Genomic DNA, 27,224 nt, shown 5'->3' with positions numbered 1-27,224 from the left:
CTTGTTCTAAGTGGAATCTGGTAGCATCCCTGAGAAGAAAGAAGTAAATAACAAAACGCTGTAGCTCTGGGTGCAGCGTGACTGATGGCTTGGGTCTGGAAATTCACTGAGCAGGAATAGGCTCTAGTCCCCCAGCTGTGTGAGTTTTATAGTCACTTGTCCCACAGTTGCTCTACTTCAAAGGGCACACAGCAAGTCGTTTTATGATGGCTTCCCCTCTATTGTGAGTTGTGAAATGTCTCAGGCTTGCAGGAGGGTGAGGAGAAGTGATCCCACCTTGCATTTGTCGGATGGCTTTTTCACATTCCCCCCACACACACACACAAACACACCAAACTGCTTTCTGGACAGTGCTGCAGGGTCAGGGGATGTTGGAGTACAGACAGGATGCTTTTCTCCCTGGTGCCTGTTACAGTTTGGTTGAGTCAGACCAACCATGACTTTCTTCATCTGAAAAGCAGGCCCCTGATCATCTTGGGTAGAATGTTGCCCTTCCCTCCTTTGACCTTTCTGTGCAGGCACTGGACCCCCAGCTTAATCTCCCTGTGGTGCTCTGTGTGACTGGGGTGAGCGAGCAAAGAGAAGGAGAACCCTGAGGCCTTCTCTGCAAACCCACCCTTGAAGTTTACAAACGTTATCTTGCAGGATGGCTTCTTGTGAGTGCATTAGAAGTCCAGGAAACAGCTGCACCTTCTTTGTGTGCATCCAGCAGAATTCAGTGTGAAGCCATAGGAGCAGCCTAAGCAGCTGATGTCACGGCACTGCCATCAGGTTGGCTCAGAAGCCAGTTAGCTGAGGGTTGTGCTGCAAGTCACAAGATCATCTGTGTTTTTCATGTGTGGGCAGGAAGATCTGTCTGTCTGTCTATCATCTGTGTCTCCTACTCTGTCTGACCCCTGACTTTATCAGGTGCCACCCAAAACAGGAACCAGTGCTGTGGGACTTTAGGTTGGGAACAGATACTGATTTGTGTGGAAAGCATGCTCCAGAAAGTGCATGGGCATACCTAAACTAAATTTATTTGTTGTTTATTCAGAAAGTTGCGTTCAACAAAATACCCTGTTTGTTTTTCCTAAGTCCGGCAACCAAGCCCCAGCTCCCACCCCAGTTGGAAAACAGCAAAAGGAAGTGATCTGGCTTTCCTTCAAGAGCCTGGGTAGGAACAAAGGGTATGGAAATAGAGCATGCAGGGTAATCAGGGCTAGAGTGAGTGTGGCCTCCCCCTCAGAGTGCCTAGCCCAGAGAGGACCACCCTGCAAGAACAAGGAGCTAAGCTGGCCTGCGTCCTTGAAGAGGCCACCGTGCCAGGCAGCCTGGCAATGACTTCACTTCAGTTCTCAGGCCCCTCCAAACCCTAGTGGTATCAGACAGAAAGCTGGAGCCTGAGTGGCAGCAGCGGGTCACTTTGTCCTGGAGCTGGCTGCCTGAGGAGCCTCTGAGTGGCAGCTTTGTTGGTAAGGTCTACAACTTCTGGTGCATTCACCAGCCCTACAGGCCAGCATCCTGCAACAAGCCCAGGCACACCACATGGCCATGGCCAGAGCTCTGTCGGCAGCCCTGTGCCAGCCTCACCTCCTTTCAGATGCCGGGATGAGCGTATCTTTCCAGCTTCTCTGCACTTGCCTTATTCTTTCCTGAGACTGGTACAGGGCTCTCGGGGGCATGCTGGGGAGGAAGGGAAGACATGGACAAATCCCCGCTGCTGCCGGGGATTTGAGAAGTAGGTTCTTTCTCTGGAGCTAGTTTCTTTAGCTGAGAAGTGAGATTGTAGCACTGTTTACAGCAGAATTGAGGGGGGGGATTAAGTTAGATGACATAGTTATAGTTTCTGGCCAGGACAGAATAAAGTAGTGGTGGTAGAGTATTCCTCCAAGTTGAAGTGCAGCCACTGGAGTCTTGTGGTGCTAGGAAGTCACTTAGCCTCCAAGACCTTGTTTCCTGGTAGTAAAGTTGGGGTTAGGATGATGGTAGCAGTGTACACCGCTGTGGTTGAGGAACTTCTTAGCTACCATACCAGCCTACCTGCCTCATTAGGGCAGACTGAGAAACTGAAACTCCTAGCTTCCTTGTTCCTGAGATTGTGCAGGTTCTGTGTTCTCCCCCAAAGCAATCACGCTCATCAGTTTAGCATGCATACATACCAGATTTTCCTCTACCCATGTGCCTTAAAAAGGTGAGGTGTTTGCAGCACAGAAACCTACCATATTATGGAAGACAGTGACCAGTCTACAGGGACAGGAGTGTTTTAATATCCCAAGAGGGTACTGGAAACTCAGAGGGTAACAGAGAAGGGGGTGTCCTGTGTAGTCTATGTGAAGGGGACCTGGAAAAGAGAGGGGACAGGGGACCATTCCAGCAGATCCCGGCTCCTGCCTCTATATACCAGACTGACATCTGTTGCCCGTGTCTGGGTATTTGATCCTGTTTTTCTATGATGGATGAGCTGGCTACTCTGCTTGCTCCTAGAGCTCAGACCATGGCTCTAGTCCTTGTTTCATCTCTGGCCCATAGAAACATTAGTTTCAGATTTGAAGCCTACTGTGTCTTTTTCCCTGGAGTCTATATGTAGAAGAAGTAATTGTCAGTGTGGTGTGGTGGTGCATGCCTATAATCTCAGTATTTGGAAGTCTGAGGCAGGAAGATCCATTTTGGGCCTAGGCTACAAAGCAAGTTTGAGGCTATCTTAGAATGTGTAGACAGACCCTGGTCAAGCCAACCAAACAATAGACAAAAAAGGGGGGGTAATTATTAAAAAGAAATAAAATATATTTTCATTAATTATGAGGATTATATTGTTGGGTTTTGTTTGTTTTTTAATCTGTAAATTTATCATTGTGTAAATGAACTTTCTTGTTTCTTTTTTCTTTTTTGTTTGTTTTGAGGCAGTCTTGAGAAAACTCGGGCTAGCCTCAGAACTGCACCCCTTCTGCCTCAGCCTCTCCAGTGCTACCATTATAGATATGCAGAGCCAAACCCAACCAACGCCTGCTTTAGACATTCTTGTGAGTTTGGCATGTGCCCATATCATATGTGATGCGCACTCTGTGTCCTACTCAGCCTTCATTCGTTAAACATTGCTGGTTTCCTGAATATTCTTTTTCTTTCACTTTTTATCATGGTGAACTTTGAACACATACAGACATGGACTGCATCCTGGTGCTCTGGCTAGTTTATGCACAGGGTTTACCCCGAGCTTCAGGCTTGATAAACAACAGTTGCTCATTTTTCTTCTCTTCTCCACACACTTTCTTCTCCCCCAGATTATCTTGAAGTCAGCCCCAGACATTATGCTGTTGAATCTGAAAATGTCATTTTCAGTCTTTTTCTTTGTAAGACTTACCTGCCGGTGCAGGCTTAGAACTGAGGAGTTATGTGAACTGTCTGCCAGTTCCTCAGCTGATATGAGACATCTCACTTGCTGGCCGCCTGTTTCTCTCCACATGGCCTTGTGTCAGGATGCTCATGTGACTTTCACTTCTGGAAAGCTTCCTGACTGACATGCATTCATTGTTTACTAGATGTGGACTTTCTTCCTAACATCCCTTCCATCCCTCAGCATTTGTAAACTAGGATGGGAAGATAAAAGGTCAATTCTTCCCTGTCCCTGCCACCCATCAGGTGAATTTGTGGGCCCTTGCCTGTGTTTATCTTTAAGAAATAAACCAGTCAGTTTCTGGTAAAATTGAATCTGAGTGAAAGAGTGGAGACCTGCTGTCTTTTTCCATAGTGAGCTTTTGAAAGAAAACTGGGTTGCAACTGGTCTGGCCTGAAGGTGGTTTTATGAGAATGACTTTAACAAGGTTAGAGGATAGAGCTGCCTTGCAAGAGATTGGAAGTCTATTGTGTCTATTGTGAGGTTATTTTTGTCGTTGTGGAAGAGGCGTTCTAAAGGAAAAAGTGGCCTGTAAGACAACCCAGGTGAAAGCTGTTAGCGACGCAGTTAACTCCTGTGTGATGACTGAGTCCCGGGAAGCTGGGAGCATGGAGGCGCCATCTGAAGACAGAGGGCTGGAAGGTGCGAAGTCTGCATGTGCTGCTGCTGAGGCAGGCAGCTCCCGTGAGGCCCTCTGCCAGCAGGCTCCCAGGGCTCGGGCACTACTGAATCCTAAAACAAGATCTACCACATCTGTTACGAATAGTAATGTCAATATGTGATATGCAGCCAGGCGCGGTGGCGCATTCCTGTAATCCTAGCACTCCGAGAGGCAGAGGCAGGCAGATTTCTGTGAGTTTGAGGCCAGCCTGTTCTATAGAGTGAGTCCAGGACATCCAAGGCTACACAGAGAAACCCTCTCTCTCTCTCAAAAAAAATCTAATATACAGGATATTTGATGTGGGATCCCTGAAGAGGTCGTGACCCACAGGTTGAGAACCAATCAATGTGATGGGCATCTCCTGAAAGCATAACTGAGAGAATGGATAAGGGGGCAGGTTATTTGTTCCATCCCTACTATGCAGGTGAGTACCAGCCAACCAGATGTGTGCTGCATTAATGAGGGACAGAGGATGTCACCTGAACAGTGGAGGGGCTGGCCACCAGGTGGTTCTCTGTGGTTCCACCATGGTCTTCTTATAGAAATGGCTTTCTCGTGAATTTTTTATTTTTAAATGATACCTATGGGTAATGCTGCCCTCTATCTCTCTTTGGTGTATATGTGCCACAGGAACGGGTGCTATTAGGAATTCTGATGTTTTCCAGATTAGATTGTAGGGAGGACAGGGCAGATAACATGTAAGAAAGAACAGGTGTCTGTTTCTTAGGTATGATTTGGCCCTAAGGGTTCATAGGCTGGCTGCTGTGTTCCGCTATGGGCTTATGAGAGATAGTGGGCACTTAAGAGGTAGGGCTTTGAGGGAGGCCTGTAGGCCATTGAGGGTGCCACCCTTCCAAGGAATTGGGATGCTTCTCATGGGCGTCTTTGCTTAGCTCTCATTACTTGGTAGATACAGAAAAAGACACCTGGGTCCTACACACACACACACACACACACACACACACACACACACACACACACCTCTTCCACTGTGATGCTGTCTGCCAAGAGGCCCTCACCAGAACTCAGCCAGAAATGGTGCCATGCATTTAAGTTTCCAGAACCATGGGCTAAGTGAACTTTATAATGTAACCCAGCCTCTAGGATCTCACTATAGCCATGAAAAATGGATGGTAACAAATGCCAACACCATGCCAGAACCAGTGTTCAGAGATACACCTTGGATGAACCACAAAGACATTCTGCTGTAGAGACTATAAACTTTGCTATATGGCTCTCAGTTTTACAGTCTGAAAGGCCTCTCTTTCTCTCTCCCTTCCTCTCTCTGGTGGTCGAATCTGCTAAGAAATGCACATACAGGGTTGAGCTCTGAGCCCAAATAGAAAACTTATTAGGCATTTGTGGAAGGTCTGGCTATGCAAATAAACTGGACCCTGTCCTTCAGAATCCTGTAGCCTAGCAGGGGAGATCTTCTCCAGATGGCCTTACTGGGAAATACTACAATTGTGATATAGCAAGCAGAAGGCTGGTTTCTTAAAGCCTGTTTTCTTTTGTCAAATAAATATCTTAGTGAATAAACTGTATTAGCAACTTAGGCAGCATAAAAGGTGTGGACGAGGGGTTGGGGTGGAAACAGTGTGGTTGAATCACAATGGCATGTGTATAAAAGGGACCTATGGCAAACAGCCTGTGTAAAGGGTGAGCTAAGTGTGATGGGGTACATACGAAGAGGGTCTGGACGTGGCTCCGTGGCTACCTCAGACATAAGTTTCAGGTGCATTTCCTTAGCTGACAAAGTGGCATGGAGATTCAGTTCCCAGCCCCTGTGCCTCCAGGTTAGCAGCAGAATTGGTTATTTCAAGGACATCAAGTGTTCAGACTGAGCCTTTTGTTGTTCACTATGGAGATCCCTGGGCTCTTCCTCTGCTTGAGAATGGCTGTGTTCACCACACCCCTCCCCATCTCATCTAAGAGCTGAGTACCTGAGAGTGCTCATTAGGGAGCCTGGCCCTCCTGGCTGTCCCCATCCTTGGAACTTCTGGATCACTGCCTGGGAGAGGAGGAGCTTGTGCCAGGGCTAGAGTTGTTTAGCACATAATGACTGGCCTGCATGCTTGCTGTGTCTCTGCCTGTGCAGATGAGCTCTCATTATGAGGCCAGCCCATCCTGATGGATTCTCACAAATGGAAAGTCACAGAGATGCTCAAGGGGCCTCGTTAATGTCAGTCACTATGGAAAAAGGTGCCATGCATGCGGCTGCTTCTCTGCCTCCACTCCATTCCCCTTGGCTCTGTGAAAATGATTACTGCCTCCCTTAATAGGATGAAGCCCAGTGTCTGCATGGAAACCCTTTCTCTGCTGCCAGAACCACCCTGTCTCCACTGGCCCAAGGCTTGTGAACTTGGAACCATAAAAAGGCAATATGACCCCAGCACTCTACTCGGGCTGTCAGTGAACATGATTTTTATGATGGTAATAGTATAATTGGCGCTTCACTGGTATTCGGCCTTCGGAGGATTCGAAGACACTGTCAAAGTGAGGCAAAGCTATAAAAATGACTCTTCCTGTAGAAGGAATACCAGAGTAGAGGAGAGACACCCACATTTCTTTAAACCATTTCTCCTGCCCAAGATGTTAGTAGGGCTTGGGAAGACTAGAGTGTGACGCTGTCTGTAACTACCTCTGCTGACATTCCTTGAGTTCTTTTGGGCTGTTATCCAAGGTTAAGCAAGTGATCGAGCAATGCACTTTTCATGCAAGGAAAATAGAGTCCTCAAGCCTTTGTGGTCCAAAGAAAACTGACAAGGCTGGGAACAGCTGTCTGATGTGCCTTTGCTCTCGGAAACCCATGGCACTTTATTGGGGCCACATGGACTACATGTGACTAGCTGTGGAGTGCAGGTGCCTCCCAGCTACCTGTCCCGGTCCCCGGGCCACATTCATACCATACCAAAGATCAGATAGTGTGGACTATTGGTTGTTGCTACAAAATGAAAGAGCAGCTGATTAATGCTCAGGATTAGAAAAAATAAAATGAAAGTGATAATCTGGTGACCAGAACAGGCAGAAATGGCATTCTGTGACTCAGAACTCAGGATACAGCCCAGAACAGTGTAATTTGAGGCAAATACCTCCAGGAAGTAATACAAGTTTTTGAAGATTAAAAAAATAAATTTATTATGAAGGAGAATGAGGGGGAAAGAAATCAATGGCAAATCCTACTATGACCTGTTTGTTGAATTGTGTTTTTGAATCTTTTGTTTTGGGTGTTGTTTTTGGAGTGTTTTGTTGTTGTTGTTATGTTTTGTTTTTACATGAATGTTAGCCCGGTGTTGTCACATCTGATTTTCATTTTAAAGAGATTAGAAATTTCTGTTGAATGTTTAAATACTAACAATTAAGCAAGCAATCACCTAGCCAAACAGAGCACAGTGGTGTGCCAGGTGGAGGCCGGCCACTGTCAGGTAGATCTGGTAGAAAGCTGGCTCTTGCTGCCACCTGTGGCCTGGGCTCATGGACACCTCGGTTAACTGATCTCAGATGCTGGTGCTGATAGTTCTAGGTCCACTCTGACTTGGTAGGTCCTTCACATGTTTTCTACCATTCCCTGAAATAGTTTTTGATTACTATTTGATAATTTAAATTTTCCTTTAGATTTTTTTTTTTTTTTTAAGTAACCTCAGACTTAACCAATAACAAGCACCAAACTAAGCAAAATTCCTTTCCAGGAATGTAATTCTGGAAGTAGAGTAAGTCGCCAGACTTTCCATATAGTGGAGCTTGCTATGTTAGCCTTAATCTCTATATGAGCATCTTCCACTTGTGCTTGAGGTCTGAAGATGCTTTGGGGAGTTGGGGGCCTAGATGGGGATGGAAGAGAAGAGGGGAACCCATAAGAAGGTAGGGGAGGGAAAGGCTGGAGTGATGCAGCAGTTAACTGTGTCTCTTCACCCTCCCTTCTAGTGATGAAAAGAAGCCTGTGCAGACCTGGGCCATGGATATCCATCATGCATACAGACATGGGTCCCAAACTTCACTGCCGGCTCAGCTTTGATGATGAGAATGGGCTTTGTCTCTGTCCTCTGTAGTTTAATGTCTGGGTAAAGGGCATTCTGGGCTGTCCTCTGTATTTCATGAAAAAGGGAACTAGATTTGAGGGGCCTGGCAGCCTCGTAGGCAGCTACCTTGCTTCCTGGGACAGTGACATCTTAGTGGAGGAAGAGGTAGGAAAGTAGATTTGGGTAGGGTGACTCAAGTAATTCCGTTCCTGTTCAGCTTCCTTTTCTCATAGAATGAGAAGGATGAATTGACAGATATTATTGTTTTTTGAGAGAGGGTAGCCTGGCTCTGTAGGCCAGACTGGTCAGGAATGCATTATGTAGCCCTGGATGGCCTCAAACTTGTAACAGTTCTCCTGCCTCAGCCTTTCAAGTGCTAGGATTCCAGGTGTGAGCCACCATAGCCAGCTGCTTCTCTGCATAGACTTAGTCTCAGGAATGGGATATCTGAGGCCATCTTCTTTCATGCTAGAACCTCCCCTACAGCATCTCTGACTTATCAGGCCTCTACATAATCGCCTTCTACTACGGGGACCTGGTCACTTCCAAAGCAGTCCATTATTTTATTTCTGGACAAGTTCTGCGGGTTTGCATTTCTCTGTGTTAAATCTGAAGGTCTGCTTCCCAGTGTCTGCTCCTCATCATCCTGACTTGTGTTTTCTGAGTTCACATGGATGATGTCTTTACTCCTCCCTGGAGAAGCTTTTGGTTCCTCAGGGTTACCTTTGCCAGGGCTGATAGTCTTCTTCCCATATCCACTTATTCAATGCCAAGTCTCTGGAGCACTAGCTTGTTGGAAATACAGATGGAAAGCCTTCTGCACTATGTCCTAGAGGTAAGAAAGATGCCTGCTCAAAGCAAGAATATGCATATAAGCATTTCTTTTTTAACACGGGTGGCCAGGGTCTGAGTTTGTATCTTCCCTGAGTCCCATCCTGACATCCTGGAGGCTGACTGGTTAGTTCCAGATACCTGAGTATGTGTGCACATTCACAGCAGCACTCATCTCCAAGAGCCTACACTTGACCCGAGGGAAGATCACTCAGGGGCCTGATGGGCAGCCAGGGTCATGCTCCTGTGCTGGGTTCAGGGACTACCAAGGACTTCAGGCTGTCAGGAAAGGGGAACAGAAGAAGAAAGCACTGGGTTGGCAGTATCTAGAAGAGAGATTTGGATTTGTTAAGGTATGCCAAAACATGGCTGCCCATTACATAGTCCCCTGTTTTCCATTCCTCACTTGTATTCTCTTCTCTGTTTGAAAGATAAAATAGAATCAGATTTTCTGTGGCTCTGTCATTTCTCTGGTTGATGTTATGGCTTGGCCATCCCCACAGAGCCATGCAGCATGTCCTGTCACCTTTTCCCAAGCCATCAGCCCCAGCCCCACCATGCTGTCTTCTCCTTTGCCCGCTGTCTGTGCAGGACAAATACCGTCTGGGTTTCCTGCCAGGTATGAGCAGTGCGCTTTGATTTCTGTTCTAGGAGCTCTGCTTCCCTGAGCTTCCTGACAGCTGGATTTCAAAGCCCGGGACACTTGGCATACCTTCTAAGATTTTCTATGGCTGTTCTGAGACCAACTAAGTGCCTTCGTTGTCATTTAACTTGAATTTTATATTGGAATAGGAATGAACTGAAACCCTAGATGCCTATGGTATGCATCTAGACCAGCCATTTTTAACCTGTGGGTCACAACTCCTTTGGGGGTCAAACAACCTTTTCACAGGGGTCAAATGTCAGATACCCTGCATATGGATATTTACATTACAATACATAATAGTAGCAAAATTACAGTTCTGAAGTAGCCAATGAAATAATTTTATGGCTGGGGGTCAGCACAGCATGAGGAACTATGTAATGGAAATTTTGGTTTCTTTAAAAACTCAGTTATGTTATGTAAATATGGCTTTATTTTAATCCCAAGTGTGGGATTTTAGTTAGTTGGGCTTTAGTTTGTCTGTAGCTGATAACTGCCTTGTGTGGGGCATGCATGGCTTTTGTCAGCTGGTATCAGCTTTTCTCATGTGGCATGGAGGTGTGGTCTGGGGGTCTGAGGATATGAGAGCCCAGAAAGAGAAGGTGTGGTGTGCGGGGTTGGTGTGTGACCTGCAGCAGTTTGGAGAGACCAGAAATGGCCAGTGTGGTGGTTTGGAGCAGACAGATGGAAAGAAATGCTGTGGGGCTCAGTGGCTTGGAGGAGACCACTGGCTGCATTTGCTGTTGACAGAAATTGGTATATCCACCAAAGATGCATCGACCTTAAACAGCCAAGAGAAGTAAAGGGGTCTGTGCTCCCTCTCCCCATTAACCTTCTCTCTCTTACCTAGGGTTGGAGAGTTGGTAGAAGGGAAGTAGAGGCCTAAATACCCCACAAATAAAGTGGAGTTTAAAAAACGAGTGCTACAGGACTGTGTTAAAGGGTCATGGCATTAGGAAGGTTGAGAACCACTGCTTTAGACTTGCATGCACAGAGTTCTAGTGTGGCTTTGTTCTGCAGTGATCTTGGAGAACCTGGCCTGCTGGGGGTTTCTGAGAATTGGTGGCGGGAGCAGGAGCGGGACTTCAGTATTTAGGGATGAGCCCAGCTGCCACGTTGGAAGCTGCATTACTCCCTCTCTTTTCTCAGAGTTATGCTGAGGGTATGCTCTGAGCCCAGTGAGGAAGTCAAGGGCAGAAGTCAGACTTCCTGGGCTTGACTTGCAGCCCTGCCACTCACCTACCTGCATGACTTTCACCTAGCCATTTAACCCAAGTATGCCCTGAACATTGTCTGTATCAGTATGTGTCTCATGAGGAGGCTGGGCTGTCAGAGGTAAATGAATTAACATTTGTATTTGTCACATGCCTAAAAGAAAGCCAGGCATTAATGCTATGTACGTACTAGAAAAGAAAAGGTACTGGGCCCAAAGAGCCAGCGCAGCTTGGTGACCCTCTATAACACCTAAGTGCCTTTTGAACAGCAGATATTCACCTGTGGTTACTGTCTATTGCAGAGTTGCTTAAACATGGCATGCTTATGCTAGAGGTTGAACAACTGCTTTTCATGGTACAGATGTGTTTTAGCCCACCAGGTGCTTAAGAAACTCTTCTGGAGAGCTTTGGTCATGTTTGCCTAAAGCACTTCCAGATCTTTTGATCACCTACAGAATTCTTACATTAGAGAAAAAGGGTTCTTCTTCCCTCCACAGGGCTGGCCACACCTTCTTCTGCATATGTCAGCTGCTATAATTTGCCATTCAGGAAAATTAATTTTCTTCTTTTTGTCCTAGCAGCCATCTGCCAGCTCAGCAGGAAGGGCGTCCAGCTTCTGCCTTCCTTACAGTCCTCCTCTGTTATCTGCCTGTTTCTCCAGGACCCAGGGACAGTGCCACACCATCATTTGCATTCCTCTTCCACCCCAGGAAGGGTTTTGGGATGATCTATTTTAAAATGATTTTCACTAGAACTCAAGGGAAAGATTCAGTTTTCAGAACGTAGCAGCGTCTGTATTCATTAACCAGGAACCCAGCTTTGACAGGAAGAGGACTGTGCATGTGACCATGTACTGAGAGAAGCAACTTAAGGAGGAAAGGCTTATTTTGGCTCATGATTTCAGTACGTCACATCAGGGAGGGTGGTAGAGCCAAGTTGGTCTTATTACTGTGGCCAAGAAGCGGTGGGAAAGTATGCTGGCACTGATGGGGCCTCAGCCTATGGGATGGTGGTACCCACATCTGAGCAGGCCTTCTCGACACATCCAGAGGTGTGCTTGGCCAATGTCCTAGGTGCTTTGCAGTCCAAGCAATTTGACAGTCGAGATTGACATCATGGCCTGGTCAGACTAACCAAGGAACCTTCGTTCATACTCCTCATGGTTAAAATGAGAGTCATGGCTTATTGTGTTTCAGGACTGTTTGGATATAAAACAAACCACCTGATGCTCACTACCTGCCTGAAAGTCTCTCTTCATTGATGATGAACAGATCTGTTGATGAACCTTAAAATGCTGTATACCTCTGTGCTATGTGTGCCTGCTCCATTTACTTCTGTGCCATATGGCGCTGTATGGTACCCTCTGACGCCACTGTTGTTGGTAGTAGTAGTGTTTAAGCATTTTATTCCCCTGGGGCCTCTCCAGGGTAGAAACATTCTAAGCCTCTGGGTAAAGAAAGAATGAAAATATGGCATTACCCTGGCTCTCGGCCCTTACTTACTTTGAGAAAGCTCACAGCATCATCTTCCCAGTGAAGGCTGATGTCATTGGTGCCCCAAAGGCCTTTGTTTCCCTGGTCAGCTTAGATGATTGGTAAGCAGAGTCAAACTTTGTGGCAACAACAACTTATACTTAATGACTGCGTTACACAGGACATTCGCCATTCCATGTGCTCAGATGCTGAGTTAGCCCGACTCCGTGAGGTCAGTACTGTTCCCATCCCCTTTTATAGGTGAGGAAGCAGAGGTACACAATGACAAAAATCAGATGTCCATGTGTCTCAACCTGTAACTGTGGTGTTCTGACCTGGAGCCCTGCTCGTGATCTGGTGCTCCCTTTGACACCCGGGTGTGACAGGCTACACAGTCGGCCCCATTGGATTCTTAGTTCTTATGAGTGAGGCCCTCACAGCTGGCTCCTCCATGCCTCACTGGCTGGCTGCTCCTCCATGTCCCACTGGCTTTAGCAGCATCTTCTTGGCCCTGCTCAATCCTGACCCCCTTACTAGACATCTCTTCATTGCTGACTCTGCTTGCCGAGGCCCACGGAGGATGCACAGGAGAGACAGTGTCCCCATTTTACAGAACGTATTCAAAGTCATAAATCTAGGAAAAGGAGGGCCAAGCATCAAGCACAGCACATTTCCTTTCCCCTGTGATGTCATGTTAGCATCTTTTGTGGTAATAAAAGCTTGGGTGTGCCAGGGTCACTAGTAACTGACACACAGTGTAGAGGTTTCTCACACTCACAGGGTGAGCAGTCTTTTAAAGAGGAGGCACCCGTTTCTCACTTGCACAACTGAAGTGTAGCTATAGTGGAGGGCAGAGTGTGGAAATGGCTGGAGTGGGGCTTCCTGGGAGAATCTTATGTGTGGAGTGGAGCTCACAAGGATGCGCTTTCCTGCTGCAGCAAATTCCAAAGCCATTTTTGTGACAGCTGATTTGTGAGGTTTGTTGCAGAAATAGCAATGCTATCAATATCCAAACACTATGTGTCTGCTCCACTCTGGACAGCTGGCTGCAAAGCCACGGCTGTCTAGGCCTGTGAGGTGTTAATGACAATGTGGAGCCAAGACTTACTGAAACAGTTCACCATCCTGCAGACTGTAAGACAGGACAATTGGTGACAAAAGAAGACTGTCTGGAAATAAGCTCAGGGGTAGGGATCTTCTTAGCCTCTTTGTTTTTAGTTCTGGGGTGACTGGGTAATGTTGGGGCCAGATCTTTGGTATTAGATGCCTGTACATGCAGTCAGGGGCTCTGCTCCCGAATGGGAGGCTTTTCTTTGTCCATCCGAGCTCAAGCTGTAGTAAGGGGAGCCAAGTGGCACACACTGAGGGAGGCCCCCACTTGATGCTGTTTGTGGAACTCATGGGCCTTGGTTACAGTTTGGAATTTGTAGGCTCTGAGCTGATACAGCATGAAGGCCCCTGTGTTCTGATTTCCCCTTGGTCTGCCCACCTTCTCTCCCTGTAGTTCTCTCTCTCCACAGCCTGAAATGGTGCTCACTGAGAACTGCAATGGACAGTGTATCTATTTACTGTCTCAGCAGAGCAACTGTTCAGCTCATTCCCTCAGGCAGCCTGTGGTACCATGCCTTCCTGCCTCCATGGATTTCTAGCCAGGAGTGGCCTTCACCAGCTCCAGGTTATGGGCACTTCACCCCTCATCTGCTGCCCTGTCTTTCCTGCCCTCAATTCCTGAAGCAGCTTGCTCCTGACTCTGAAAAAGCATTCATTTGATTCCACCTGCTGTCTCCACAGCTCAGCTGTAAAGTCCTCGAGAACTACTTTCGTCCACCCGTACTCATCTCCGTCGGTCCTACCACCATCCTGAAGGTGGTGACAGCAGGCTGCCCAGCCCCTCTCGTTGATGGAGTTGTCATCATCTCAGTCACCCACAGAGTGCTCTCTCCAGGTGCTACGGCTGGCTCCCACCTCTTGAGGGGGACTCTGGAGTGGGCCCTGGCTGCCCTCAGAAAGGATGTGCGCATCTGTTAGGAGACCCTGGGCTGGGTACTTTACCCTGAATATCTAGACAAGTCAGGAGAGACATCCAAATGGCCAAAAGCTCATGACAATCTCTGCTTTCCATGGAAGCAGATGTCCTGTAATGCTATCCCTGCCTCAGCTCACAACCTTTCCTACACACAGTTTCTCCCCCACCCCCAGGGGTGAATGAGCATAAATACCAAGAGAGCTGCATAAAGTCATCTTTTAAAGATGAATTTTTTTATTCCATCTTTACAATTCAGCTGCCTTTTTACTTCCCAAGAAACTTGAAATGACTTCTGGCATTTGGCCTACTACTGGTACACGGCCACCTTTCACTGTCGACACACAAATTCATTGAGTCAGTCGGTCCTTCTTTCACACCGGCATTTTTTGTGAGTCAGGGTTTTAACCTCTGAAGAGGCAGAGACGTCTCTGCTGCCAGGGAGTGTAGTTCTCTGTGGAGGAGCAAAGGTGGAGGTAGCAGGCCGCTGCTGTGATGGAGTTCTCTAAACATGTAGGAAGGACCTTGCACTCAGCCAGCCACAGGCGGTGGAGACAGGAAGAGGTGACTAACGAGAAGGCAGGTCAGAGTTGGTCAGGAAGAAAGGGCATAGTGGGCAATGAGGGCTGTGTGGGCTTCAGGGGCTATGAGAGTTCAGGCCCAGGGGCCAGCTGTGCAGTCTGAGGCCTGGCTGGAGAAAGCAGGCATGGAGGGCTTCCCACACCAAACTGAGGCATCCGGCTGTTATCCTGCAGCATCTGGGGAGGCCATCTTCAGCATAGAAAGGTTGGTGGTGATGTGATGGATATTTGACTGGAAAAGGTTGAAGTCATGCCTGGCTGGGTCTGGGTGAGATTTAAAGGAGCTAGGTAGGAGGATGATACCATGGGACTGAGGAGGTACTGGCTTTGGACTTTGTAGTGGGTGATGATGCCTGCTTGGGACATAAGAGGCCCTGATGACAGGACAAGGGCTTGCTCCTCAAAGTAAAGCATCAAAGTGTACATGAACAGACCTGGACTACATGCTCAGAAGTGACAAGGGTGTTCCTGAGCCAGCCAGTGGTGTGTCTGTGTGCTGTCCTCTCCCCAGTACCATTACAAACTGTGGGGTGTCATGGTCCCAGGCCACACCAGGCTGTTTCAGGAGGGACTCCAGGAGGAGAGAGCCTCATTGGTGTTGAAGCTTCTAATGGTGCTGGCAGTCAGTCATGCCACACAGAGGCAGAAGGTACACCTTTGCATGGATCCATTTGAGACATTTCAGAATTTACTCCTGTTAGATAATTCCAGAGTTTGCATTTCAGCTTTGCTGTGCCTCCTTCTGCATGTCTCCTCTTGCAGGTCTGATCTCGGGATGTTCAGATTTCCTGGGGTGCTGTGTTAGAGGAGGCTTTTCCTGAGGCAAAGAAGCTGGGGGGCCACCCATCCCTGTTTCCTCAGATGCCTGGCTCTATGACCCCCAGAGCCTATTTCTTTCCTTAGCATGCTACAGAACTTCCTGGGGAGAGAGGCTGGTGAAATGGCCCCAGGTTCCATTGCGATGGTGGGGTTACAGAGTGGAACCTGTGAAGATGAAAGGGTTTTTTCCTCTCTGCTCCCCTGGGAGAGTGTTTGGGCTCCTCTACTTTGTAAAGCCTATCTCAGACTCAAGGCCAGACCACCCAGTAGCAGCCTCTTACCCTGTGGCAGCGTTAGCAGGGTGGTGGGGGTGGGAGTGGGAAAGCCTAGAAGGAAGGAGGAAGAAGCTTTTCAGGGCTGTCTGCTTGTCTGTGTCTCCTTTGCTCAAAAAGGCATTCTGTCCCTGCCTGCTTTCTCACCCTGTGGGGCCTTTGCCAAGACTGCCATGTAACCGAGTAATGTCAAATTGGAAAGTGCTGTCCAGCTCCGGGGTTCCTTCCTGGAGAGCAGAAATCAATCCTCCAAACTCCTTTTTGTCTCAGGCTTGGGGTGAGGCTTAGCATACTGCCTCTCCAAACATTTCCTGAGTGAATGAATGAATGAATGAATGAATGAATGAATGAATGAATGAACGAACGAACGAACGAACGAACCAGTCAATCAATCAGTCCCGGGAAAACCCATCGCAGTGACACATAGAAAATGGCTGCTCACCTGCCTTAGCCCATTGGCCAAAGACAGTGTCTCATTTGTCTCTTTCCATGGACCAACCCGGTGCCCAGGACTGGAGAAGGAACACATGCTTTGCTGCAGTGCTGCCATGGTGTCTTCAGGCTTGTGGCCTCCTTTCATCCAGACCCTTACCTCAGCCTGCCCAGGAAGGGGATTTCCCAGCCTGCCCGTGAGTTTATAGGACTCGACTCATAAAAGAAAACAGTGTGCTTGTGAATGATCTATGATAAAGAGAACTTTTAAAGTGGCCTCCTGGGTGGGTGCATGTGGGTGTGGGTGAGAGAGAGAGAGAGAGCGAGCGCTGTGGTCATTTGTCACTGTCGGCGGTTCTCATTTGCTGACTGTAAAGCAGCAGTTCCTAGGTAAAGTTTTCTGGTTCTTTTCGCATCTGCCTCATTTTTCAAGGAATGTCATAACCCTGTCAGAATCTTGCTTGCATCAAAATTTTAGTTCATACAGTTCTATTAATTTATTATGTCTTAGGCCCCGTTGTAAAGTTTTTAAAGTTGCATAGAGATACAGGTATATTCAACATATGTAGATGAATTAAAATATAAAAGTGGCAAAAAGGAAAGTGTTTTAATTGCTTTCACTGAGAATCCACGTTAGCATTTAGTGTCTTGAGAGGCCAAGAAAAAGGGCAAATGACAAAGTGTGTCCATAAGCATAAGACTGTCCATGTGGCCTGCTCTTGAACTCAGCAACTGTAGTAGGCAATCCTGGAAAAACTTGGGGTCCCCTAATTATTGCTCCCCTTAGGACCTGCAAGTCCATACACAGATAGCTGAAAAGAGGAAGTGCTGTGAGCAACAGGGAGGTGACATGGTGGCATGAGGATGGTGGCTCCTTGTCCTACCTTCATGTCCCTTTGGAGGACAGTCCTGGGTGGGGCTGGGTGTGGGGTTCTGGACCCTTGGCTCACCTGTACCTGTACCTGGAGCATACCCTTGCAGTGGCATGTCCTCCTTCTGGAGCCTCCCTTCTACTCTCTAGCAATGCCCCAAGTCTGGAGTACACACACATCTCCTCCATTACAGTCCCACAGCACTGTGATCAAGAACAGGCAGAAACCAAACAGTAGACAGTTTCATCACACAGGGCTGACCAGGACTCTGGGTGTCACCATTCTAGGAACATTATGCTACAAGGGGCCCCTTTCCCCTACAGCCAGCTTAGTCGGCTCTTGCTCAAAGCTGGATTCAGGTCTCAAAGACTACCTGGGCATTCTTATTCTCAGACCCTGGCTACCTTGGTCCCAAGCAGACACTTTTCTAGGTCCGCTCTCCGCCATGCTGTGACAAAATACCTAGCAAAAACACTTTAAGGCATGAGGTTTATTTTGGCTCACAGTTCAGAGGGGTTTTAGTCCATTCCAGAGGAGAAGACAAAATGGTAGAGGCAACTTTTTCTGTGGTGGCAGGACTGTTAATGGCAGCGTGTTTGTGTTGAGATGTCTGAGAAGCAGAGAAAAGAGGCTAAAATGCCTGTGGGTATGACCTTCAAAGGCCTACCCCTAGTCCCTACCTGTAATGGTCCCACAGCCTTCAAAAAAGTGTCACAAGCAAGGAGTCAGACACTTAACCCATAAGCCTACAGAGGACATAATGGCACATAATGAGGACTGCCCTACTGTGGTGGTTTGAGTAGGAATGACCTTTATATATTCATGTGGTTGGTTGCTTGGCCATAGGGAGTGGCACCATCAGGAGGTGTGCCCTTATTGGAAGAAGAATGTCATTGTGGGAGCAGGGGCTTTGAGGTCTTATATACTCAGGCAGTGTGGACTTAGGTGCACACCCAGTGTGGCACAGTCTCCTGCTGCTGCCTTTGGATAAAGATGTAGAACTCTCAGCTACCTCTAGAGCACCATGTCTGCGGCAGGCTGCCACTTCCTTCCATAATAACAGACTAAACCTTTGGACCTGTAAGCCAGCCCCAATGAAATGTTTTTCTTTATAAGAGTAGCTGTGATCATAGTGTCTCTTCACAGCAATACAACACTAAATAAGACACCCATTCAGGGTATTACAGGTGCCAGTTAAAGGCCACCAATGGCTTAGCAAGAATGCCCCAATGATGGCATTAGCCTTTGGCAAACCTTGGCCCCATCTTTCTGTTCCCACACACAGGAGGAAGCAGCTCTTTTGCTCTCCCTGTGACTTGGAAAAAGGGTCTGTGTTGTAATTGGCTCTCTCTCTTCAACTGCAAACAAGGTCTGTGGTCTAGACCTACACTTCTCAGCGAGTTCCAAGGAGCGATTTCAGATCATGCTGTGAGGAAAAAAAAGTCTTTTTTGCTCAAACAAGCCTATGAAGCTTAGATTATATACACAGTTACCCCCACACCAGACACACAGGAATGCTAAAATCTATGGATGTCCAAGTCTCTTATGGAAAATGTCATCCCTTTTGCTTATAACCTACCCATCTCCACATTAAATCATCAAGTACTTACAATACTCATCATGGGCTAAGTGTTGTGTGGTTAGATTACATTGTTTAGAGAAAAGACAAGAAAAAAAATAATGCATTCGTATCAGATACAGGTTTATTTTATTCTATCTTTAATCTGTATTCAAATGAATCTATGGATATGGAATCTATGAACATGGAAGTCTAACTGTATATGGCTGTGTGTGTATCCATTTGTGTGTGTGTGTGTGTGTGTGTGTACGTGTGCACGCGCAGGTGCCTGTGTGTCATTCCCTCTCATGAAGTGCAGTCAAGACTAGAAAGCCCTTGAATGTACAATCCTGCCTGGCTTTATTGAGGGTAACCCTTTCCTGAACTGTGATGGTTTGAAACACTAAGTCCCCAGAGGCTCAGTCATTTAAACAGGTAGTCCTCAGTGGGCGCTGTCTAAGGAAGCCGTGCAGCCTTGCTGGAGGGGGTTCTTCACTGGGGGTGGGTTTTGAGGATTCACCACCTGGTAACACCCCCCAGTTTTCTCTCTGCTTAATGACTGTGGTTGAAGATGTGTTTGCTCTCCTCAGCTTCCTGCCTGTGCCACAGTGCTTGCCCGTGGCTGCCATGTCGCCCACAGCAGTGATGGACTCTTATCTTAAACCAAAATAAACTCCTCGCAGCTGCTTTTAGTCATGTCTTTTATCTTGTAACAGAAAATGAGTTTTAGACACAGATCACTTCTGTCCCATGACACTTGAGGCTCTGGGACCCATGGAGTCCAAGGGCCACAGGCTTCTTAAGGGCTGTCTTCTCTGTGTGCAGTTGGTTATGTCCAGGCCAGCAACCAGCACCTGAAGCCTTACTCTCCAGCAGTGGGCATACCAGTATCCAGAACGGCAGGTAGTGTGTCTCTTGCAGGGGGTTCTGGTGTTTTAAGATATGGTTGCAGCACTGCCTCGGAATCCACTGTCATGCTTAATTGGTCTCCGAACTATCAGCTTGCCAAGCCATCTGTCACAGGAAACTTGAGCAGTGCCACAAGTCCATTAATAATTCAGCTGACGAGTGTCTACAGACACAGCCCTTCTAGCCTCTGTACTCATTCTTCGTCATCTGCCTCCAGAGATGTCCCATTGAGAGTTCTCTGTTACACAGAGATGCTAATGATTTAGGCAGTAGTATTTCACGATCCCCCAGAATCCCCTAAACTTCAGCAGTTGGGAAAGGAATGATAAAGGCTAATCCCATTCTAATTACACCAGCCACCTTGGAGATGGTGGGTTTGCAGGGCAGGGCAGCCAGTGACCCGTTTGTGGTTGAAGTTGTGATCTCTAAGCTTCCTGTGTCGGCCACCAACAGAGGTTATCCTGGGGAGTGGATGCCGATGGCAGGCATCAGGCAAGCCCTTTGTACTCTAAAGAGTGGGGACCTGTCTTTTTCTTCCTTACCTTTAGCACTGCTCAGCATTCAGGAGGAAGAAAGGGCTTTTAAAGTTTGAGTCCTGCATATTGAGAATAGCTAAAAGTACTGGTGGAATTAGTTCAAGCTGACTGGATCTGCTTCTCATTCTCTTCTGGTAGAATGATAGGCTGTCTCCTCTGAATCAGATTCGTAGACATCATCTAGCCCAGCTCCTTTTCCAGTGGACAAGGTCACCTCCTCCTCAATGTAGAGCCAGGGAGATGCCCAGGCTCCTGACTCAGCCCAGTTCCCTGCTTCTGAATACCTGAATGCAATGTCCTTGGATATAGTGTTGTAATAGTGGCAACACTAGACAGATATACATAGCAAATATATCATTATTAAGTGCCATGATCAACACGTCATATGGTGTCGCTTAATCTTCAAGATGAGTATAGAATTGATATTAATATTGTCCCATTTTCCTGATGAGAGAATAAAGACATGGGTTATTCTTTAACCCTTCTAAAGCCAGTTTAAGTCCCTGATACGGTAGAGCTGGGACTCCATGGAGGATAAGACCCTGGACCAAGCTCTTCTCAGTCTGGGTAGAAGCCCTTGGAGCAGCAGAGAGGGGCAGCTATTGGGAGAACCTCCCCCTGCACCCTCAGGAGTATGGAACTGACCTTTGCTGGCCATGGCTCTGCCCTCCTCTGAGCAGATCACCCTGTCCTTGGGGCCTTGAAAGGAGAGAGAGCGACCATGTGAGTGTTGACTGGAACATGAGCCTAGAGAAGCTGCCAGTGCCCCAGTCATCCGGCAGGGATCCTGCAGGCCCAGCAGGAACTTCCCACTCTGAGGCTCTGAGGGCCAGGGCCAGGGCCTGCTGCCACGGTTGTCCCTGAGCAGCCAGCTGGCCAGCCAGTGGCCCCCTCCTGTCTTTTCTCCTTCAGCTGGAACCCCTTGCGGTGTTGTTGCAACTGCAGAGTGGGCTCCCCAGCTATTGTTCTTGGATCCTTCCCTGTCCTCTTAGGGCCTTTGAGAAAAGAACAAACAGCTAGGAAAACACAAGCTAGTTAAAAAATGTTTGTGAATTCTGGGCTGCGTGGAACAAAAGAGGCATTCGTGAGACTCAGCATTGTTCTGGGGTGGTGAGGATGAAGCAACCCTTTGAGGCCTGCTCATGGCCCTGCTCCCTGGTGTCCAGCGAATGGTGGTGGAATGCAGCTAGAGGCGATGCCTGTCTCCCCAGTGCCAGGCACCTACCCAGTGCAGGGGGCCCAGTGGAGAGGGCTGGGAGCTGATTTAGACCTCAGTGCCTTTAATCCTCACACAGTTTCTAGCTCACTCCTTTCATCTTGTCACTAGAAAGAAGACAGTGCCATTGCCCGGTCCCGGTTGTTTGATTCAAGCCACCCAGCTCTTACAGAATACCTTTAATTGCCTGTGTTCAGCAGAAATAATGAGATCATATTTATAGAGAGTCCTATGGTTCATCTAGTGATGATGTGGCTGGGTCATTTGTCTCTTTCATTACATAGGTGTTATCTCTATTTTCAATACAAAAGTGAGGCTGCAGGCTGGGAACTGACATTGTGCCGCTGCCAGCAGAGCCCTGAAGAGGTGCAACTCTCCTCAGATACCACTGAACTGAGGGGACGGAGACTAGGAACCTCATCCCCAGCTCTTTGGGAACCACCAGGGACCCACTGTTGTCTTTGTCCATGGAAGCTTTCTCTAGGAAAATGTCCAGGCCCAGCTCTAGACTTCTGAATGGCCAGGTTATACTCCAAGGGTGAAGTCCATGGATCCTGACCTCCAGAGTGTAGTCCTGGAGGCCTAGGCTGATCTGCAAAGATGCTAGCCTGCCCAGTGCTGGGTGCCAGCCCGCAGCCCCTCAGCAGTGATCACAAGGAAGCCATGTTCAGCTTGCCTTGGAGGACAGCATGCTTGCAGCCAGCTGTTCCTCCTTGTTCCTTCCTGTGTGAGTCTGGCTATGCAGACTCCGTGTTGTGATGTGGCGTGGACACACCAGGAAGGTCTGTGTTGGGGATGAAAACAGCCTTAGGTCTTGGTGTCAGAGAAGGGTGGGAAGGAGCCCAGGCTGGATACAGTTGTTCCTGCCCATGTTCTGTGACAGCAGTGGACAAGCAGTCACCTTTCTTAAGAGGATGGAATTTTCCCTTGAGGTTTCAAAAGGGCCTTTAGGACTGTCCTCACCCCAACTCCACACTATCCTATGTCTCCTGTGCCCATCTAGAGATGACACAAGTGTTCCTTGGGGCATTTGCTTACAACTTGTCCAAACTGATGCTTCTGTGAGGAGCAGCAGCTGCCCCGGCACCAGGAAAAGTAGGCGGTACCCAACACCTGACTGTGGGAAGAGTGGGGCTGTTGAGCAAAGATGAGAAAGCCCAGGGTAGCATCTCTGTGCCCAGTGGGAGAGAGTGCAAGCATTCTCTTTGAGCTTGGTGTGGGCTGGAGCAGAGTGGGTACCCGAGGAGGAGTGGGGGAAGGGGCTCTCCTGAAGGCAGTTTCCAGAACACAGATGTGTTGTCCAGAGCAGAGGGAACCCCTCCTCACAGACATTTCCTAGGGTTACTCTTAGGCGACAGGGGCACAGGGGCTAAAGAGCAGCTCCCTGAGTACCATGGCTCTGGGTGGCTGTCCTTATACTCTGAGGCCTATGATTAGTGTTCTCCCCGTGGCCTATAGCTGTGGCTGCCCATGAGAACTGAGCCCAGCAGAAATCTCGGAGAAGAAGAAGGCAGGAGCCCCCTGTTTCTCTCCATGTACAGATGCTACTGACGTAGGAGTATGACTCACCAGTGGTTGCTGTTGGAGGAGAACTGCTGACCGGGCACATCAGGGCTATGACTGTTCCTTCCAGGTGGTTGTGTGAGAGAGGAGAGAATGCAGGATGGATGACATTTTATTTCAGAGTCAACAGAACCTGCGGACCGTGGGGAAGCAATTGCCTTAGTGAATGGAATGTGAAGAAGATAGGGGTGGAGATGTCTTAGTTTTGTGTTGCCTGTCACCCTCTTCCCTTCCCTTCCTCGAAACTCATTGCAGTAACCCTCTATACATGTATTTATTCTTACAAAAGCCATCTGCAGTGTAATCGTTTCAATATACACAACATGCATGTGCAGGCTCCTTTAAAACAGCACAGCTGGAGTCATATCAGTCACCTTGCCTGAGTGTTGCTTTTCCAGCTTGTCAGTCTTCATAAACCATCTCTGGAGTTAGCCTGGCACACCTCGTCTTTCATTCTTATTTATTCTATGGTATGGTAGTGTATATTTTATTCAGTCATTCTTATTTCCGTGGGCATTCACTTTGCCTCCAGCTTTCTTTATTTTATAAGTAAATAATATAATTATTTATAAATGTCTTTGTGAATTACTGTTTTTTTTCCCAGGGGCAGATTACATAGTGTAGGGATATTGAGCTGAAGGATAGGTATATTTATAATTTTGATAGATGTTTCCAGATTGCTCATCCCATAGACCATAGTAGTTTCCATTTCCGCTAGCAGTCTATGCAACTACCTCTTTTCCTTCCCACTCCAGCTCAGCTGTCATTTTCTGGTTAGTGATGGCCTGATGTGTGGGTGGTGATCCTTCATTGCTCTGTAGATTTACACATCTCTGACTCAGTGATCTCAGCATCCTTTCCTAAGATTATCTGCAGTTTGAATTGTTTTTCCACGAATTGCCTGTTGTATCTCTTCTATTTGTCTCCCAGCATTCCTGAGGCGAGAAGAAGCCTCTAGGCCAGGTGTGTAGTCAAGAATGTGTTGCCTCCACAAATCTGTATCTTGTATAGTGACAAATGTACGCTTCTATACTGCTCCGTCTATGCCATTTGTTTATGCTCGTTGAGACATGTGTCTAGCTCTTCATTATCAAGCATGGAAAGTTCTCTCAGCACTGTAATTAACAGGAAGTGTTTCTTGCTTCTGACATAATTGTGTAATACATGGGCTTTGGGGGACAAATGCATTTCAGGTGCTAGAGAATTGATGATGTGGGTCTTGGGACTCATGCAAAGGAGTTTCAGCTAGTCAGCAGCCTGCGTAGGGGAAAGAAGAGCCTGGGAACTAGGATCAGTTTTGAAATAGGGAAAGAGGGAGAAGTCAGTAAAGACCCCATGCCCTGGGTGATGCATTGCTGACTGTCCCCCCCAAGGTCCCCACTGTGACTGTCCCCCCAGGGTCCTCACTATGACTGTCCCCCCAGAGTCCCCACTGTGACTGTCCACCCAGGGTCCTCACTGTAACTGTCCCCTTTTGCTCAGATCTGGGTCAGCACTATGTACAGAACAGATGCCCAAAAATGGGGTGTGTATGACATGTAGAATAGGAAAAGAACTGAGCATGATGTCAGGAGACTCAGGAACCTTTTCCCAGCTCTCCAGGCTGCAGTCATTCTTGGGACCTCAGGCCCTCCCTCCATCATGGGAGCACAAACATAGCTCCAGTTTGGGGAGAGCCAGTCTGGCCAGCTGAATTCTGGGGTCCAAGGGCAGAGACAGGAGGTGGCACTGTTTCTTCAAGCTTTCCTTGAGAGGTGTGGACTGGGTAGTGTTTCAGGGTTAGTTGCCACCATCAGAGGGCAGAGTGCAGAGCTGGTTCCCCCTCAGATTTTATCTCACTCTGTTAATTGAATCTTGGAGTGCTCGTGGAATCTCACTCCCTTGGGTCTGGCACTCTAGGCCTCATGGCCTGGCGTAGACTCCGCACTCTGGACCCAAGTTGGACAAATGTTCAGCATGCCTAAAGCTGTGCCCAGTGTTCACTCCACTGTCTTTGCTTGTGTTATTTTTGCTACTGAGGCTTCTTGCTGCCCCTTCGCTGTCTTTCACAGCCGCTCAAAACGCATTCAGAGCTGTCTGGGCTCCTCTTGCCCTATCTGTTTGTGCATGTTTGGGTCCCTTCCTGAAGCCGTATTCCCTCCTACCTTGTCATTGAGTCTTGGGCATATAGTGTAGTTTTCCTTCCAAGGAGGCTCTAGGTCTGTAGTTTGTTTAGTAACTGATTAAAAAGTGAAGCAGAAAGCTAATGAAAGATAAGTGTATGTGTATGTCAGGAGTCCCAAACCAGTTTAAGAAAGAGGAGCTTTACAGATAAAGCCATCAGCGGTGTGGATAAGACCATGGGTGTTAGGTCTGCACAGCCTGACCTGGGGTCCTTGCCCCACTGCCGTGAAACTCTGAGACTTGGCGGGTCATCTAATGTCTTTGTGCCTCAGTTTCCACATCTGTTAAGTAAGGATAAGGGTGGTACCTTCTCATACAGCTACAGTGAAAGTTAAACTATTTAAAACATGTAAAGTCTTCTGAAGAGGTCCTGGCACATAGCAAGTGGTAGTGTCCCTCAGCACACCTGTAGTTCCAGGAAAACCTACATTGACTTCTTACAGGAGTGCAGCCAGAAGTGGGTTGTTAGAGCTCTTACTGTAAATTCACCTCTGTTTAAAACCTGTGTGTCTAGCCTAATCAGGCAGAGGCTTTCTAGAGAGGATTCCATCCTACTATGGAAAGAGAAAATGTCAGAAAGTTCCATCTACCATGAACCTCCTCTATCCAGGTCCTGTGTGAGGGCTACTGACAGGTGCTGTGTCTCAGCCACCCCCAGATGTGTTCCTGTCTTACAGGAAGCAAGGCTCAAAAGGGGCCAGTCCCTTTACCAAGATGGTGGATCAGACTCCAAAACCCATGATCTGCCTAATGAGGCTGAGAGGAGTGTACATGGGTGCATGTTCCTGGCAAGTGGATGGGCTTGGTGGCCTGGCTTTGTCTTGCTCAGGAGTATGGGTTGATGTGGGCTGATGGTCCAAGGCTGGAAACCCTGAGGCATCCAGTTAGCCTCATGCCATGTTTGCCCAGTGTTAGCTCTTGTAGATCGCAGAAGTCTTTTGCCAGGCTGTACCTAGATGTCATTGAGCCTTGCTTCCATTTCTAGTGCAGGGGGCCTCTGCTCAGTTAGAAATAATTACGATTCTCAACTGATTATGGGCTGATCTTAGCACCGAGTCATTTGCACAGCACACGTGCAGCAACTGTAATGGCAGGTACATTGTGGAAGAAGTCGGTTCCTAAGGTATTTCTAGCCAGTCCCAATGGCTTCTCTGCATATGCAGCAGACACACTCTATTTGAACAAAAGTTACATGGGTAGGTGAGTAGATAATGGCTGTGTTTACACATTGCCCTCAGGGAGCGCGTAGTAAGGCCACTTCACTTCTACTTTAAATTGAGTCTGTATTTTGGAAAATTCTATTCAGTTGTAACTGAGATAATGTAGCTCCAGAGCTCTCTGGGGACAGCACAGATTAGCCTTGTCTGTCAACCTTACCAGGCTGAAGACAGCAGACTTCTGAGAAAAATAGATCAGTATAAAGTTGGAAGCAGAAGTGGTGGGTGGGTGAGGAGGGAATGACACAGTGATATCCAAAGTAGTCACTAGTAGTTTGCCTCTTACCTACAGTCTAGACACAGACTCCATGACAGGTGCACCCATATAGGAAATGCTGATTCCATCAGACTTCTGCCCCCAGAGAACTAGACTGGCTTAGTGGAATTCATGTAAACCAAAAGTCAGTCCACCCCTAGGCTTTCCCTCCCTCCTTCCATTTCTCTCTCTTCCTCTCATTCCCCCTTCTCTGCCTCCCTCATCTCAATAGCTTATGTGCTGATGTCCTACCTCAGAGTGTGGCTTTATTGGGGGATAGGATCATTGACAGTGCTGTTGGTTGAGGTGAGATCAATAGGGCAGATTGTGAACCAATACAGCTGTTGCCTTTCTAGAAAGAGGAAATTAGGGCAGACACTCACATGGGGAGAATGCCACATGAAAATAAAGGTAGAGACCAGGGCTTTGCCTCCATCAAAAAGAGAAAGAGCGAGGATTGCCAGCTGACCACCAGAAACATCCAGAGGCCTGGAGCGGAACCTGAGGAGGGGCTGACCTGTACAGTTTGGGGCTTCTGTTGTTCAAACCATCCAGCAGGTAACCCTTGTTCCTGTAGCCCTGAAAAATGAATGC

General features: G+C 47.8%; 1 protein-coding gene across 2 annotated transcripts in view; it reads left to right on the top strand.

Moving 5' to 3' along the window:
* Xxylt1 (xyloside xylosyltransferase 1) overlaps nucleotides 1-27,224 on the top strand; it is a 129,953-nt gene that overhangs the window by 82,789 nt on the left and 19,940 nt on the right. The window contains exon 4 of one of the 2 annotated variants that reach the window (XM_055625177.1): nucleotides 16,419-16,537. The exons of the other annotated variant lie outside the window; for it this stretch is intronic. Coding sequence (XP_055481152.1) covers nucleotides 16,419-16,537 — 119 coding nt within the window. The remainder of the gene's footprint in view (nucleotides 1-16,418; nucleotides 16,538-27,224) is intronic. 2 annotated transcript variants of the gene reach the window in all.

The sequence above is a fragment of the Psammomys obesus genome, unplaced genomic scaffold (genome assembly GCF_907164565.1).
Source record: "Psammomys obesus unplaced genomic scaffold, mPsaObe1.curated_primary_1811, whole genome shotgun sequence".
In the NCBI taxonomy this organism is placed as follows: domain Eukaryota; kingdom Metazoa; phylum Chordata; class Mammalia; order Rodentia; family Muridae; genus Psammomys; species Psammomys obesus.
The sequence above is the reverse complement of the archived record's forward strand: the minus strand, read 5'-3'. Positions and strand labels throughout refer to the sequence as shown.